This window comes from Centropristis striata, chromosome 12, assembly GCF_030273125.1.
Source record: "Centropristis striata isolate RG_2023a ecotype Rhode Island chromosome 12, C.striata_1.0, whole genome shotgun sequence".
In the NCBI taxonomy this organism is placed as follows: Eukaryota; Metazoa; Chordata; class Actinopteri; order Perciformes; family Serranidae; genus Centropristis; species Centropristis striata.
In genome coordinates, this window is record NC_081528.1 from 27,629,697 (window position 1) to 27,647,709 (window position 18,013).

At 40.0% G+C, this 18,013-nt stretch overlaps 1 protein-coding gene across 1 annotated transcript in view; it reads right to left on the reverse strand.

Annotated features, from left to right (window-relative positions):
• Nucleotides 1-2,635: 2,635 nt before the first annotated feature.
• LOC131981750 (A disintegrin and metalloproteinase with thrombospondin motifs 2-like) overlaps nucleotides 2,636-18,013 on the reverse strand; it is a 136,853-nt gene continuing 121,475 nt past the window's right edge. The window contains exons 13-23 of the mRNA XM_059346189.1: nucleotides 17,325-17,500; nucleotides 13,739-13,872; nucleotides 13,528-13,651; nucleotides 12,934-13,014; nucleotides 12,664-12,827; nucleotides 12,424-12,580; nucleotides 11,617-11,752; nucleotides 11,223-11,430; nucleotides 10,779-10,908; nucleotides 10,276-10,344; nucleotides 2,636-7,122 (exon numbers count right to left, since the gene is read on the reverse strand). Of these exons, the coding sequence (XP_059202172.1) occupies nucleotides 4,400-7,122; nucleotides 10,276-10,344; nucleotides 10,779-10,908; nucleotides 11,223-11,430; nucleotides 11,617-11,752; nucleotides 12,424-12,580; nucleotides 12,664-12,827; nucleotides 12,934-13,014; nucleotides 13,528-13,651; nucleotides 13,739-13,872; nucleotides 17,325-17,500 (4,102 nt within the window). The 3' untranslated portion in view covers nucleotides 2,636-4,399. The remainder of the gene's footprint in view (nucleotides 7,123-10,275; nucleotides 10,345-10,778; nucleotides 10,909-11,222; nucleotides 11,431-11,616; nucleotides 11,753-12,423; nucleotides 12,581-12,663; nucleotides 12,828-12,933; nucleotides 13,015-13,527; nucleotides 13,652-13,738; nucleotides 13,873-17,324; nucleotides 17,501-18,013) is intronic.

Genomic DNA, 18,013 nt, shown 5'->3' on the forward strand with positions numbered 1-18,013 from the left:
AAAACAAAATTTTATTTAAATTTTTAATTTATTTCGTTATATTTTTAATTTATTTTATCTTAGCGGCTAACTGCTACACAGTTCCTCAGATAATTCAGACTGGTGGGGACACACATGCTCTAACATTCAGGTAAACAAACATTACACTTGTTTTCTTATCAAACTCCTGCTTGTTGTACTTGGCCCGAGCCACTATTTCTGTCACTTCATCGCGCTTCCTGTGTCCGTGTTTAGGCTGCCCTCTGCCTTACATAAGGCATCATTATCCTTTACCACTTTTCCAAACTCAAGCCAATCCCAGCTTGGACGTAGGTGGCCAGACTATCGCAGGCAGACACAGCGACAAAAAACCATTAACACGGATTCAAACCTACAACCCTCTTGCTGTGTGACGTCAGTGCTAACCATTTTACCATCATGTAGCCAGGAACCAACCAACCCGGTGTGAGGGTAAGGCATTAGCAGACTTTTGGTGAAATTATCCCGTTGTTGCACGTGTGTGTGTGTGTGTGTGTGTGTGTGTGTGTGTGTCAGTCACACACCAACAGGACACCGCAGTACTCACGCAGCTACATATTTTCTTATAAATATAAAATGTAAGTTTTCAAGTAAAAAAACAATTTTTTTTTGTTGAAGTCAAAAGGTCCATGGCAGCCTACATGTTGAAGTATCCTTGAGCAAGATACTGAATCCCAAAATTGCTCCCAATGCTGTGTTCATCAGTGTGTGAATGAATTCCCAACGGTGGCAGGTGGCATCGTTTAGGGTAGCCTCTGCCACCAGTATGAATGTGTGTGTGAACGGGTGAATGAGTGCAGTCTGTAGTGTAAAGCGCTTTGAGTGGTTGCAAAGAGACTAGAAAAGCGCTATTTAAGTGCAGGTCCATTTACCATTTACCAGGTCCATGTTAATGTGAAAGCGGCAGGGTTCGCAACATGTCTTATTTTATTTTATTTTTTCAAATGAAGAGAAATATATTAGTTACATATGTAGAACATAACCCAGGCAAACCACAACACAGATACAGTTGCTAAACTGCAGAGAGGGCAGCTTGCAAAAAATATCACCGCAAAAAAAAAGCTGCTGGACAGCAAGAACATGTAAAAGAGAGAAAATATAAAAAAATAAATACATTTAAAAAATTCTAAAAAACAGCTTGAGGCTCGTATTGTACCTGTGTGATTAAATGTAATATATGAGAATGCCTACAGTGTAGTCTATTTTTTCCATCTTATACTGTATAACTGGCCTATAGGGTATAAGTAGATCTGACTTGAATTACATTTATGTATTCCATTAAATGAATGTGTTGCTTGGAGGTTTTCTTATGGTGTGTATGACAATCTTTGCTTTATTTTTTCAGCTGCAACTGTAAGAAACACACTTGGAAGCAACATATCTGTTCAATGTGCCTCTCCTCTGCCCTGAACCACTCCAACCAACTTATGGGTCAATAAGAATTTGGTTGATACAGGAAAATGCTTCAGTGTGTAGGTAGACACTTTGAGTTGAAGAAGGGAGTTATGGATTGTTGAGCGTTGGAGTTGGATTGGCCACACACTCAGAAAGCCTGCCACAAACATCACCCGACAAGCCCTGAAATGGAACCCACAAGGGAAAAGGAAAAGAGGTCGCCCCAGAAACAGTTAGAGAAGAAGTGTGGAGGCAGAAATTGCAGAGAGTGGGTTCAACTGGGGAGAGCTTGAGCGAAAAACCCTAAACAGAGAGAAATGGAGGATAGTCGTTAGCGGCCTATGCACCCAAGAGGAGCAAAGGGCTTAAGTCAAGTAAGTTCCAGCTGCCAGAAGTATCCTGACAACAGCCATGAGGGGAATTTCCTCACAGAGTTGCTTGTCTTTTCCAAGAAAAAGTTGTTCTGAAATATTTTTGGGAGAAATTGTAATCACAGGGGCTGTGGACAAAAACAAGATCATATTACAATATAATGCAGTTACAGTTAATAGAAGCACATTGTGGACTTTTGAAACTGAGTGTTACATTTTTGTCATTTTGTCAAGACTTTGAACACCGATCAATCGTTGTATCCAAACTATCGGCACAATCAACACAATTCACAAAGCACTTCTCTGAAATACTCTCACGAAAATGATCATAATCTTCACCATAATGGGCTGTTTGATTCCAGTGATTATTCCCTAATGCAAACTAATGTTCCTCTATTTTGGCCTCAGTTTTCCCCAGAACACAGAAATGTTTCAACTGAATTTGTGGGGATGTGATTTTATACCTTAATATATTTCTTTTTCTGGTATTATTTGGGTGTAAACTACACTTTTTGTTTGTTTCCCAGGAGGATAAAATGGCAACTAGCAGTAAGCAATATTGCATCCATGCAGTCCTAATTTGCTGCACATGGGAACATTTAATGAGCGTAACAAGACTGGTGTGACCGCTGTACAGAGGCCAGATGAAGTCAGCGTTGGGAAATCACCAAAAGAAGTCAAAACCAAAAAACCCACAAAACTGACTGACAGAGGAAGAGAACAAGGAATAAAAACAAGCTTTTCCTTGTTTGTTTTTCTCTCCAAGTATCGTACTTTACAAGTACTTTACAAGTACTTTACAAACAATGAACAACAGGGTATGAACAGATTATGATGAGCCTAAACCTGTAGCATGAGAGTGAGTGCAATATATATACACTGAAAAATTCCTGAATAGTTTGTAATCACATTAAAGATGACTTGTGCTGGAGCCGCTCTGTCAAGAGACTGAAATTCCATTTTAGCGATCAGTGACTTTATATTTTAGAAATATTATCAGTCCAAATGCAGTCATGGTCTGAACCTCATATTCTGATTCTGCTCAGATGAAAAACAAGGCAATAAAAACGGTTGTTTGAGTTCAAACATGAATACCTTGAACATGATTTCAGGTGCAATGTCTCCCCCTATGTGTCAGATTTTACACTACTGTGCAACTGATGTTTAATACAGATTGAAGAAAAGTTTGTAAGGGTGCTAATGTAAATTTGATGCTGCTTAAACAAAAGTCGTGCAGTCATATGCTGATGCAGCAGTGAGGCTCACAGTTGTTTATCAGAGTTGACTGAGTGACATAACAACTAGTAGTTGAAGCCAAAAAGATAAAGAGCTGCATGACTGTCACTGAAAAAGAAAACACAAGACAAGGACAGTTTGCAAAATACCACAGGCACTTAAACTTTAATAAATATTAAACATTAAGTTCTTTTTCATATGTACACATATCGTACAGAAATATCCATAGATGCTTTTGCAGCTGCTGCAAGTTAGAGATGTACCAATAGTATCAAAATATAACAAAGTTGCTCCAAAAGCTTCCATTTGAATACAGTTAATACGAACAGGCTTCTTTATTTTATGATAATATTTTTTGTATTTTTTTTATACAATGCACCTGGGACATCGCTTTTAGCAACACTGACAAAAAAAGCACCATATTTGACTGACCGTAAAAAAAGATGCAAACAAAAATGCATATCAATATAGCTTCTTCTCTTCACTTATATTGTTTTTCTACCTCGCTTAGTGAGATATCAAAATATATCATCAAAATTTAGGAAGCACCATGTGTTTGGCAATGTCCCTTAATATGCTGTATCTTTACTTCCTGAGAGATGAGAGACCTCATGTAGTCAGACGGACATTTACTTTGAATAAGGCACATAATCCAAGCAGTGTAAACTTTGTACAATTCAATTAAACCAAAAGGAAACTTTGAATTTCTGATTCTATAGTATTGCCATATAGTTTTCCACCAAAAGCTCCTATGTGTATAATGTAGTCAGAGTGCTGACCACTTAACCGGAGACATTTTCATCTTGTCCTACAGTTGCTGTTGTTCGGGGCTGAGATAGACAAGATACATGTTGGTCGGGAAATGAGCTGCAGTCCTGGGCTGTAATATAATATGGGGATTTGGATTCTAGGTGGTAGATTTTGTCGCTTAATAAGTGCCAGTAGGGATAATACCATTTTACAAACAACATTACACCTTATCTACATCATTGATGAATCCTCTAACAAGACTGCGGGTGGTTTGGGGGGATAAAAGCTTGGATTTGTGAAGTGCTGGCCAAACTGGCAAACTAGATGTGCACTTTTCATCCCTTCTGTTTCTCATTATTGTGTTGACACAGGCGAGGCGATTTGCTTCAAATCTGCTACAATCTGTACTCTAAAGGGCTTTCCTTTATTCAAAGCAACTGTTCAAACATTTGGCCACGATATTCGGTCTCTGCAGTCCTGATTGTCATAATAGTGATATGACAGAGTTTTTTTTCCCAGAAAGGCCTGATAGAAAGCACCATGACAGTTCAGAGGGGTTTAAACAGGGCTTACAAAAGTTTGTAAAGGAAACGTTCATCTCTATAAGAGAAATGACAGCGCTTGGTCTATCATGCTGCATGGCCTCTCTTCATCCTGAGGAGAAAGTTTCTCTTCTCCTCGAGAAGCTCCTGAATACGTTTGTTCTTGGTTCTTTCTCTGAGGTTGACCCGGCGCTTTGGGATCAAATTGTTCTGGGAGATGTCGTTGTCTACGCCGACAATCCTGTTGTATATGACATCGATTGAGTTGTTCTCATTGTTCTCCTCAGGTCGTCGCTGAGGACTGGTGGTCGTTGTGATGACTGGTTTTTCTGTTGTTAGAGGGATGGTGGAGGGAGGTGAGGCTGTTGCCGGGTCTGAAGTTGACGTGGGAATGGGGATGTTCACAGGTATGTACTCAGACATGTCCAGCCAGGGTGAGGAAGCGAGGTCTGTCATATCCTCACTGTTAATAGTCGGTATCACCATGGTGAGGCTGTCATCTAGCACCATGGTGTCACTGACCATTCCCACATTGCTGTAGGACACCGTGATGTCATCACCACTGATAATGGTCCCACTGGTTACTGTAACATCACCGCTACTGGTCATTGTGGAATCACTGTATGGCATGGTTCCACTGGGCATGCTGACCTCTTCAAAATGAACGATTCCACTTGGTGTTACAACATTGCTTAAAGTGCTGGGTGTTGTGGCATCATAATACCACAGAGGAGTTTCATCTGTAGGTCCTGTGTTGTTTTTGATGTAAGTGATATTGATTCTGGACTCTGGCATGCCTGCAGAGTTTGCATATACACTAGTGCTGGATGAGATAGTGGAAGAAAAGTACTCTTTCAGTTGTTCTGGACTTGTATATGGGGTAGGAGCTGTGGTATAATATGACACTGTTTTAAGTGTTTTCTTTTTTGTATCAATCTTTTTCACCTTGGCCTGAGAGTTTGTGGCATTTTTGGGACCTGGTTTTGGAGTCTTTTGAGGATTCTTGGTTTGGGTGTTCTTTGTAACTTTGGCCTTTGGCTGAATGTTCTTTTTGGGATTAGCCTTTAGTGGAGCTTCCTTTTTGGGTGTGGGTTTGTTTTTTTTCTCAGAAGTAGTCTTCACTGGAGGAGTCTTTTTGAGATTGGTCTTTAGAGGGGGAGTTTTTTTGGGAGTAGGTTTTACTGAAGTAGTCTTTTTGGGAGTAGTTTTTGCTGGAGTAGCCTTTTGGGGAGTAGTCTTTGCTGGAGTAGTCTTTTTGGGAGTAGGTTTTACAGGAGTAGTCCTTTTGGGAGTAGGTTTTACTGGAGTAGTCTTTTTGGGAGTAGCCTTTTTGGGAGTAGTCTTTGCTGTAGTAGCCTTTTTGGGAGTAGTCTTTTTGGGAGTAGCCTTTTTGGGAGTAGTCTTTGCTGGAGTAGTCTTTTTGGAAGTAGTCTTTGCTGGAGTAGTCTTTAGTGAAGTTGTCTTTTTGGGAGGAGTCTTTGGTGGAGTAGTCTCTATGGGAGTAGTGCTTGGTGGAGTTGTCTGTATGGGAGTAGTATTTGTTGGACTAGTCTCTATGGGAGTAGTGTTTGGTGGAGTAGTCTCTATGGGAGTGGTATTTGGTGGAGTAGTCTCTATGGGAGTAGTGTTTGGTGGAGTAGTCTCTATGGGAGTAGTGCTTGGTGGAGTAGTCTGTATGGGAGTAGTATTTGTTTGATTAGTCTCTATGGGAGTAGTGTTTAGTGGAGTAGTCTCTATGGGAGTTGTATTTGGTGGAGTAGTCTCTACTGGAGTTGTATCCTGTAGACTAGTTTCTATGGGAGTAGTACTTGGTGGACTAGTTTCCATGGGATTAGTGTTTGGTGGAGTAGTCTCTATGAGAGTAGTGTTTAGTTGAAAAGTCTTTTTGGAAGTTATTTTTTCTGTTTTATTTTTTGGGGGCTTGCTGTACTCTGGTGAATTCTTTTTTGGAGTAACACTTGTTTTCTTCTTGGGATTGGTCTTTGGTGGAACGTCTTTCCTTGTAGTATTTTTTAGTGCAGTAATCTTCTTGGGATTTATCTTTGGTGGAACATCTTTTCTTGTAGTATTTTTTAGCGCAGTATTCTTCTTTGGATTGGTCTTTGGTGGAATCACCTTTTTGGGGTTCTTTGGTTTGATCTTTGGTGGAATCACCTTTTTGGGGTTTTTCTTTGGTGGAATCTTTTTGGGCTTGGATTTTAGTGGGCCATCCGCTTTTGTCCTGCTTTCTGTTGGATTACTCATAGTTGGAATGTTTGTTGCCTGAAGGTGTGTAGTAGTTATGATACCAGATGTAGTTGGACTATTCGGCATGTTGTCGTCTATGTCTGGGGCAGGCAAAGGTAGGGGATCAGCAGTAACACTGGGAGAACTAGTAATGACTGACGTGGTTGCCATGGGATAGGTACTGGGGAGGACAGGAGCGTTGGTGGCAGCTGAAGTGTGAGTGGTGACAACTTGTGTAGAACTTAGTGTGGAAGGTGTGAATGGAGGAACAGTGGTGGTAAAAGTAGGAGGATGAGTGCTGGTCCAGGGATCTATAGTAGAAGCTGAAATGGTGGTGATGACATCTGTGGTGGGTTGTATGGTGGTGAGGCTAGAGCTCAGAGTAATGGCTGGTGAAGGAGCTGTAGAAGTGGGCAGGATGGAGGTTATGGCAGTGGTTGTGGAGGTAGTGTTGGGTCGAGGCTCCCAAATGGTGACGTTGTAGCAGGACTTGCAGCACATGCGCTGGAACTCCGGCAGAGGGCAATAGCGCTTCACCGCCTCCATACGACAGAAGACGGAGCGGTCTCCATGACAACGCTGGCCTGTGGAGGAGAGAAGAGAGAGCTGAGACTGGGTGCAGCCAGTGGTAGAGACTATGAAGAGGTGTGCGTTTATGGATCTGATTACTCAGATATGTCTATGTATGTGGCAGAACAGTAAAATGTCACATTTGCATTAGTCTTTGTGTGCATGTTTGTTTATACATAAAGTTAATTAATGCATGTGTGTGTGCGTGCGTGTGTGTGTTGGTTCCACACCGTGCAGAGTACAGTAGTAAAGCCAGACCGTTAGCAGAGGATGCAGGAAGGAAGAGGGAAAAAACCCAAACACCAAGAGCAGTCATGAGATTAGTCCAGAGCAACTGAAATGGAAAAAGAAGGGTTTCTAGTCTTGTGTTGTAAATATAACTTATTTGTTCTGAATTTTCTAATTTGGACTTCCTCTTACTTATTCTTGCTTATTGCTTTGTGTCGTCTTTAATTCAGGTTTGACTTGACCCTTTTTGTACCATGCCAGTGAAAATAACGATGTTCTCCTGGCAATGTTTGACATTTTCTCTGACAAAGGATCTAGCCAGTGAACATTCCCGGTGGGAGAAAGATCACACTTTTTAAAACATTTTATTGATACAACTTTGCTGTTGAGAATGACAGTAACTGAAACAATGAGATGTACGCCCCCCCTGCTCAATATATAGATATATTCTTTTCTTAAGAAAAATAATTCAACTGTATCGAAAGTTACAAGTTCACAGTCACTTTGGTAAAACACTTCATTACTTGGAAATCAACCAGTCAATCTGTTTACCGATTGAAAAGAAAAACATGAAGTACATAAATGATATTTGCTGTTTAAATGAAATACATAATTTCCATGATGATGTAAAAACTGGAATGGCACATTAAGTGTCATATGAAACATTTACAAAACATTAATAAAATTTCCCTGATAAATCAAAGTGCATATAGACGCAGTGCACGTAGTCCATCTGAATGTTTCTTCAACGTTAGCCAAACGTTAGCCAGCCCCACGCAGCAGGCCAGTGAAGCCACAAAACAGTTACCCATAGTATAGAATATTATAGAAGAAGATAACAGTCATGAACATTATTAAATACAGTCAACACCAATGTTATATACAGTCGCACTGCTAGGTCTGGCTTGGTCTCATACAGTCCAACTCCAGCAGAAGGAAACCTTGGATAGCTCGCTACATAGTCACAACAGAAATATGTGATCACAATACAATGACAAGTCTGAAGTGTTTTTTTTTTTTCTAGATGCCATGTGTCGATACCCTAGGCCCTTTGTAAACCCTTCCCAGTAGTCGGACATTGGTCCAACATCACCTTGGTAGGTTTGATGGTTGGCGGGTGTGAGTTTGTTAAGTTGGTTTGAAGCTGCCTCTATTCCGAGTGAAACTTTGAATGAGTAAAGCCATCTCTTTCACAGATAAATGCCATTACATTCAATCCAAGATAAGGCATTGTTCATGTGGTTAATGTTCATCAAAATAAAATGAGATCATCTGACACTCTCAAATCAAAGTTTATGAGGTATTTCTGTATCTGATCGCGATGTGTAAAAGCCCGAATGATGAAGCTCCACACACATACACATGTACACACACACACAAACACAATCAGACACACTTTCACTGACAAGACAAGTGTAATCAATCATTCCCTCACTCATCTGGATTTACAAACAAGACACACATGCATCCACACACACTCTCTCACACACACACACACACACACACACACACACGCACTAACACACTCACACACATGTATGCACATACATACAGGTGATGGATGCAAATGTGCATGACAAAACGTGATCCTATCCTTAAAGAAAGTGACAGTAAACCACTGATCCATCTGAGAGAATGGAGAGGCAACTAACTGACCAAGTCCTGCATAATATAGGTCTAACCCCTTCCCCCCGAAACACTTTACCTTTATTAAATATTTATCTGTATTTATGTAAAATCAATAAAAAAATACACATAACAGTCAAGGATCTAAGCGATCAATAGCAGTCCAAAGGTTTTAGGCAAATAAGCTACAGCTTATTCATGGTAAAACATTATTAATATTATTGTTACTCATATAGATTTAGATTTATAGGTATATATAAATACAAATATATTTATAGATGTATTTGTTTAAAGTCTGCAAGCACAAATAAGCTGCATTTATTGAACTTTAGTATAACAGTCAAAGAGAGGATGGCTGATGATGAGGTGAAATGGGAAGCAACCTCAAGCGGTCAGACTACCCTGTTTTTTTGTGTGTTTTTTTTAAATTAGCCTTTCTTCAAGATTCTTCACCTTACATTTCCCTCCCCCAAAAATCAAAAGGTTTACTGATGTCACTTCCTGTCCCTGTGCTAAGTTCCTGTCAATCGGAGAATGGAACGTAGAATGAGACGCCATTCTCATCCTCGAATGGAACCAGGATGTCAGATGAGCACTTTAGCAAAGATGTCCTCATTGTGACAAGATCACATTCACAATAAAGCTTTCATTTTTTTTTGTAACTTTTTTTTCTATATAGATATTTATATACCTTTTCTGTTTATTTTCACACCTGTTTCTCCCCACAATGACAGTGCGCTACAAAAAGAAAAGAGCGCAGCTGCATCTCAGGAGTGGTAACCCATGACAACACGCAGCTAGCTCGCGCAAAACATGGCCGCCAAATGCAGAGGGGGGTCCCCTCACACATGAACAGCTCTTCGACACGTTTCAGGATGTGCCCATGAAAACCTGTCCGCCTTGTCACTTCGAATCCTTTTCACATCACATTTTTTGTTGATCTTTTGAGTTTTCGACTGGCCAGCGGTTACAACACAATGCTCCACAAAGGAGAGAGAGAGAGATAGAAAGAGAGACAGAGCAAGAGAGAACCAACTAGCACACACAGGAGCCAGAGACCTCCCCCCAGTCAGAGCCGTCTCAGACACAGAGAGAGAGAGGCAACATCCCCCCCCCAAAAGAGAAGCGAAAGCTTTGCCGCTCGCTCACGGGCGTGGGCACAGGCACGGGCCGTGGGGAAGGTCAGGGGGCCAGCCGGGGCCGGCCCTGAAGAGACAGGAGGACAGAGATGGGCAGGGCCCAGCAGAGGACAGACATGCAGCTGCGGCTGCTGCTGTGGAGGCCAGGCTGGGAACTATAGAGGGAGGTTTTACGTGAGGAGAGCTTCGGGTGGCGAGACAGCCACTGGATCAGGATGTTGCCGTTCTTGTCTGATGAGCCCCCTGCAGAGAAAAGAGGACAGAGTGATAGAATAGTTAAGGTGGGAATGGAACTCTTATATCATATAATTAAACCTGGAAAATAGCATGTGTTTGGCCCATAGGACAAAAACAGATCAATCTACCAGGGCTTGAGAAAGAAAGCATTATGTACTAGAATGCAGGATTTCATGGCGTGATGGATGGCATTTTGGTTTGAATGGGTTTCAAGGAACATATTTTTGTCCTTGAAGGTCTGAGTTTCTGTATTTTGGCTACACCATTAATTATAGATTTCTAATAATAAACAGTTTAATTTATGCCACATGCAATAACACAGCCAAAAATAATTACTATTTTTTAAAATTACAAAAAGCCTACAATGGCCAATTGTAAAGCACAAAGACATACAGTTTGCTCTGGGATGTATAGGTTGTAAATAACAACTTAACACTCACTTGGACATGGATCCAGACGACACACTCTGATGGTGTCGGGCTTACTGTCCAGACACAGGCCGATGGTGTTGTCCCTCGTGTGGCACAAAGCCTGCCTCTGCTGGGTCCCATTGCCACATGTCACTGAGCACTGGAGAAACAAACACAAACAAGATCCAGCACATTGTAACAAATCACTTGGCAAATATGGACATAAAATGTTTTCAAGTTCACAAAATGTAAAGTAGTACAAAGCCATGATCTGTTTCTCCGAGGCCTGTCAAACCTGCCAAGAATTCACTTCTAAGGGAGTCTTGTGATATTGAAAACACTGACTGTCTAACAAAATACCAGCTAAAATATCAGTAAAACTATTTTCCTTCAAAAGCTCAAACTGGCCAAACATTACTTTCCAATTTCCTGCTTGATTTGTGATTCCTGCTGACACATGTTCAGCCGGCGTACCTGCGACCACGGCCCCACTCTCCACTGGGTGGGACAGGGGTGTCGGTTGCAGGGTCTGCGAGTCTCGGGCCGGTCGTCGTTGCAGTGTTTATTGTGGATGGAGCGTGTGGTGTTGTCATCTGATGGCTGTACACAGCTGACCGAGCGGATTTGCATCCCCGTCTTTCCACATGGTTTGCTGCAGTTCTGCCACTCCCCTGTCACCCAGCTGGAGAGCACCACGGGAGAGAGAAAAAAACAGGAGTTCTGAGGGCATTTCAAAGTGCCAAAATACTGAAGTAAACAATGAAAGAGGAGGGAAGACAGGGCAGCTGAATGCAAAAAAAAGCCTGATGTTGTCAGTATCACAGTTTGTTATATTTTTACAGTTGGTGACAAGTAATACAATGCATACATGGGTGGAGGGCAGGGCTTCTGGTTGCAGTCTCTCGTGTCCCCTCTAGGCTTCATGTTGGATTTGTTACAGAAGCTCTTGTGGACCATCTTACTGTCAACTTTCCTTCTGCAGCCGTACCGCAGGTACTGCTTCCCTACAGGGGGGAGGATGGAGAAAAAATGTAAGCACAGGAACATACAGACAGTAGGGCTGCACGATTAATTGAATTTTACTTTCAAGTCTAATTTTGGATATAAAAATATTATTGTGCCACATTCCGCTTCACTTTGATGGTCTTGTTTTGTTTTGTTTTGTGTTAATAATCCAGCGCACCCATTTCCTTGACAGTGGTGCGCTTTCACCCGTTTTAGTTGAGTCCTGCTGGAATAGTGAAAACTTGAATAGTTTTCTGAAAAGCTGAATATATAATTAAGAGTTTTCAGTAGGAGTGGCAGTGCACTACAACATATTTACAGAATCTAATTTATATCAATTTGTTGCTTTTATATATTGAATAAGGCTAAGTAGTTTTTATTAGGTTGTGTACTAAAGTTTTAACATAGTAAATCTTTTTAGATTTAATCTAATTTATTTATTTTGTTTATTTATGTAAAAGTATATAAATGTATATATGTATTTTTTTTAATCTTTTTTTTTTTTTTTACATATTTTTTGATCTGTTTACAGTGAAATGATCTTTAAAGATTGCTAATAAAGATCAAAAATAATTGTGATTATGATTTTTGCCATCATCCAGCAGCCAAAGCACAGTGAAAGCACATAGTTGATCTCAGAGACACAATTATTGTCGTTGATCCAGTGTACCTCCGCCGCAGGGCTTGGAGCAGTAGGACCATTTCTTTGGAGCCCATTCATAAGCACTGTCCTCCACCAGCATGTTGTTCTGAATGGCAGAGTCACTGTCCATGTTCATCATGTACTTATACGACAAATTCACATCCTCATCTCCATGTAGTTTCATCTACAAACAGAAAGAAAGAAGAATATAAAAACCTGATATTTTGAGTGTAAAATGTGTAAATTTAACACTCATTTTAAATGTACCATGATCAGAATTCCATGTCTGAGAGGACCGGTGGTCTGAAGTGTCTCCTTGTCGTTGTCATTCTCATATTCCCACTCCACGCCCTTTTCTATGACCGAGTGGGTTTCTGGGTAATCGTTTTCCCCATTTAAGAAAAACAGTCCTGATGCCACATTTTTTACAGCTGTCGATGGGAGAAATATTCACTGATTACACTTCTACCACACTTGTATATTATATAATACAATATAAACACACTGAAAAGAAAAACAGTGAAATAAGTCAGATACCTAAAGTGTGTGAGGTGGCTTTCAGCTCTTGGATCAGTAAGTGTCTCGCTCCTCTGGGGACCTCTAGAACTTTGAGGAAACCTGAAATGAAACACAAGTCTGGTTCGTGACTCAAACATCATTAAAATCTAATTTTACAGTTTCCTGACTGAAAGACTCAGCTAATCCAGTAACAAGCTCTTACTCATTTCAACTAAGTATCCCAGCTCACTAGTTACAGTCGTGACTTGTTTTTAATCCAAAGTAATCATCTGATTCTGGGAATTTTGGTCCTGTAATATGTTGTCCCGCAACAAGGGTTAGATAATATACTAATAAACATTTGCTCATGAAGGGTGTTTGACGTAACTTCTTGGCAGTGTTTGACTCACATGGAAACATGTCAACTCAGATCTCACTGAGGGTTTGTTACAAATCTTCCTCTAGAGGGCGATGTTTAGCTGAACATAACTAAACATGGTGTGCAGACAAAAAGCAGAGGCCAACTTTTTATCTTGTACTCTGCAGCATGATAGACAGCTGCTACGCTGATGTCATGCCTGTCCTCGATTAAGATAATGGTTATTGTGACTGTTACTGTTTCTGTGTTCTCACCTTGTTTCTTGGCAGTACGTGTGATTGTGTCTTTGAAGGTTTTGCAGCTAGAGTTGTCTCCTCCACACACTCCACACTTGTCGTCCTGCTTTGAGGAGCCGACCACACCGTCGCAGCCCACTTTCTGTTCATGAGGACATGGAAAGTTTGACACATGCAGATCTGACTACATGCAGCTGTCTTGCCCTCTAACACACATAACGTCACTCACCTCACATTCCCCACGCACACACACACTGTGGGGGTCCTTGTAAGAACAGCGCGTGCCGTCCAGGACCATTCTCTGCATGAAGACCACATCTCGTGTCTCTTTGGATTGGCAATGCAGGTGGCAGCGTTTGTTGGCTAGAGGAAAAACAAACAAACCACACACAAATGACCCATTTGGCATATTTGCAATCCATTTTGATGACTTCATCTTTACAACCATGTGATTATTTTTTATTTTCTGAATGAGCTCTCCGTGAGTCAGCGTGGCGCTCCGTCTCATTGTGTCTGTCTGTGTGAGTCATGCTACAACTACATGAGCCTCCAGAGACAAAACCTGGCAGTCCATCCCAGTGAGAATGAACACTCCTACTGCATCACATTTATTACACATGGACATAATCCAGAGACCTTGTCTTATGGTGCTTTGACACTAATAAGCAGGTGGCAGACGTGCTACTGTTGAATTATAATAAGTAGAGAAAACACACTTTTCTCAGGATGAGCTGAGAAAGCACAGAAACTCTCTTCTGCAGTTTGTGAAATATGCTGTGATAATCAAGAGAGCCTGTGTGTGCATTACAGGTAATTTTACTTATGAGTGTAGATGGATCTGTAATATATCTAAAAATGAATATAGGTGCATCTTAATACATTAGAATATCATAGAAAAGTTAATTTCCAGTAGTTCAAGTCAAATAGCCCCAACCAAGTATTGACTGCATATAGATGGACATACTTTTCAGAGGCCAACATTTCCATATTAAACATACTTTTTAAAATTGGTCTTTTGTAATATTCAATTTTTTTGTAACACTGAATTTTAGGTCTTCATTAAATGTAAGCCATTTCATTATACTTAGAAGAAATTAAATAAATTAAGACATGAAATGTTTCATTCTGTGTGTAATGGATATCTATATAATGTGTTATTTCCACTTTTTGAATTGAATTACTGACATAAATAAACTTTTCTATGATAATGTAATTTATTGAGATGCACCTGTATATACCTCCCTATATGGATATGGATATAAGCCACTCAATCCAAGTAGCTACACATAAACACTACACAGTCAAATATAATTTCCACCATAAAAAAAGAAAAAAAGCTACTGAAAAAATTTTTTTTTAAAGGGATAGTTTGGATATTTTGAAGTGGGGTTATATGGGCTTGGGTTTGTTCAGCACTAAATCCTTCTTTCTGATTGATGTTTCTGTCATTGCAGAGTCATAGAGAAATATTTAAAGTATACCCTGTGTTTTCAATTTTATTTTTCGTATTATTTACTTATTTTGTAATTTCCTTTGTTTTTTTGTTAACTTTTCTGTCTTACTTTTTGTGGTGCCCAGGCCATGTATACTATTGATATCTATTTCACAAGATATTGGTGCTTGTTATGTTGTAAAAAAGAAAAGAAAAGAAAAAGAAAAGGTCAAATGTCAAATGTCAATGTCAATCATAAAAAAAAGAAGTGGGGTTATACGAGGTACCTATCCATAGTCATAGTGTTTCATCTACAGTAGTTACATTTCGCTGCTGCCCCCAACCTCAGCAGTATTTTTTTTTGGCTACTATGTTTGTCTTCCTACCGGCTTCTTCAAACTGGGGGTTTGCTGACCACCATCTGCTATAGGTACTGTAAGAACCTCATACAACCCCACTCCCATAAGTCTGAACTATGCCTTTAAGATTTGAGGAAGTTTTCTCAAATTTGCTTCGAAATGTGAGACTTTAGTACAAGTTTAAAGGTGCGAAAATGTGTGTGTATTGTGATATGAAAATAGTTCAGAAGACTTTTATTTTGTATGTTTTACTGAATATTTACTGTAGTTTAAGGCTGGTAAGAACTTAGTATTCTACTGGCTCACCTTTAAACCTTTATCAGGCAAAGAACTGTATTTGGTAACTTCAGGTAATATTTCGAGAAAAAAGTTGCAAATTTTCTAGATTAAAGTGGCAAATCTACAAGAAAAAAAGTCGCAGACTTAAGAGATTTGAAGAGGCAAATATGTGCGAAAAAAGTTGCAGATTTATGAGAAAAAAGTGGGGAAAAAAACTACTTTTTTCTCCCAGATTCACCACTTTAACCCTTAATAGGGCACTCATTGAAATACCTGCAAATTCCAAATTTCGACCCTAGAGAATATTGGAGGATATTACATACTGCCAGAATGTGTAAAAAAAAACATATACAAATATTTTTTTTAAGAAAAAAGTTTATGAGATTAAAGTGGCAAATCTACGAGAAAAAAAGTTGCTTTTTTACCACTTTTTTCTCGTAAATCTGCTACTTTTTTTCGCACAGATTTGCCACTTTCAATCTAGTAAATTTGCAACTTTTTTCTCGAAATATTACCTGAAGTTACCAAATATAGTTCTTTGCCTGATAAAGGGTTAACCATGCAAATATGAATAAATTAAACATAATCAGCTTTATTTGATTTGTATGTGTCTAGGGGGTCCAAGGTGTAAAAGTTGAATGATGGATGGATCCCTCTGAACAGCCTGTTGAACAGCCACACACACAGGGCAGCCTTACGTCTCATATTTCTTTGCTCAAGAGTGTATAACAGTATATCCGCTGACTTGGGAGAAGCCCTGAATAGAGACAAAAAAGCAACAGTGTGTCTAACGTCTCTAAACAAATACTACAATTTCACACTTGGAGCAGACACACTCTTTTCCTCTCCTAACACTATCTGAAACTCATGAGATGACAAACCATGAATGGAATTCAATTTCACCTCCCTGTTCACTTCTCTCTCTCTCTCTTTCTCTCTCCCTCACACACACACACACACACACACACACACACACACACACACACACACACACACACACACACATCTCTGTGCTAACACACACTCACAGGAAAGTAATTTGAGACTGAGAAAGCCTTGCTGAAAAATATGGCATTTAGAAATGATAAGAACGGAGAAAAAACAATCTAGCAAGGCCCCTCTTAGCGGAGTGTGCGTAGCGTGACCTTAGATTAGATATGGAGACAGCTCAGCACTTTACTTTGGGCCTGCCCTTTAGTTGGATGATAATTTAATACCTATCAGAAAGGCAGTGACACCTCCACTTAGCGACAGCGTAGGTCTGACAACCACACACACAAACATTTTAGCGTAAAGAGGTTTGGGATATTGTGTGGAGAACTCTGTCCACATCTGTGTAACTGATACATGGATGGAGACAAAAGACGGAGGAAAAGAGGGTTAGTCAAGTTCAAACAACATCAGGGAATGGGAGGAGATAGAGAAGACACTGAGTTCAAAGAAGATTGTTTTTAAAGAGATTTCCAAAGAGATGGCATGTTTTTATGGGAGGGCGTAGTCGTAGCTCAAAGCTGCACTCAGCAGGACAGCCAGATGCCAATGACCTTAACATAACACAGCCTATATATAAAAAACCCTCAAAACCAAACCGCACTAAAGAATTATGTGTTTGCTTCCTCTTTTTTGGCTTTCATTCCTATTCACAACTTCCACAGTGCATCATTACTTTTGGTTTGTCATTCTCCGGCTGGTGACTTTATTCTCACAGCCCCTGTCTTTCTTTCTGTGTCCATCTCTATACTCACGTTCAGTGTGTTCATAAGGCAGCCAGTGTTGCTTGTTGTTGTGGATTTCAAAGCGGGGGTCCCAAGCATGGCACTGTTCCTCTCTCATGTCGCTGTAGATATCCTCGCACTCGTTGGTGTTGCACATCTGAAACTGGTAAGTCGCCCCCACACAGGTACGGCCGCCATTGGCTGGTCTGGGAGGCAGAAGACGTATTATCATAAAATGTTTTGTTTTTCAATTCGGAAAATTGGGTTAAAAAGTATACATTTTACACCCGTGCAGATTAACTTGATCTATGTTAATGGAGTACATTTTCACTATCAAGAGTCAGTGCAACACATTTCAGAGGTTAATTATCAACAACTAATGGAAGTGAGAAAAGAATCTGGTGATCTATTTTTTTAAGTCTGATCTCAATTTTTATTTTTATTTGGTCAGAATCATTTTGTAAACACGCAATACAGTAGTGTTCAATATAATAGCAGTCCAATGTGACTAACCAGATTAATTCAGGTTTTTAGGATATTTTTTATTGCTACATGGCAAACAAGGTACCAGTAGGTGCAGTAGATTCTCAGAAAACCAACAAGATCCAGCATTCGTGATATATACTAAAAACCTGGATTAATCTGGTTAGTCACATTGGACAACTATTATATTGAACGCCACTGTATAAAACACAATACAACCTTGTGCATGGAAAAAA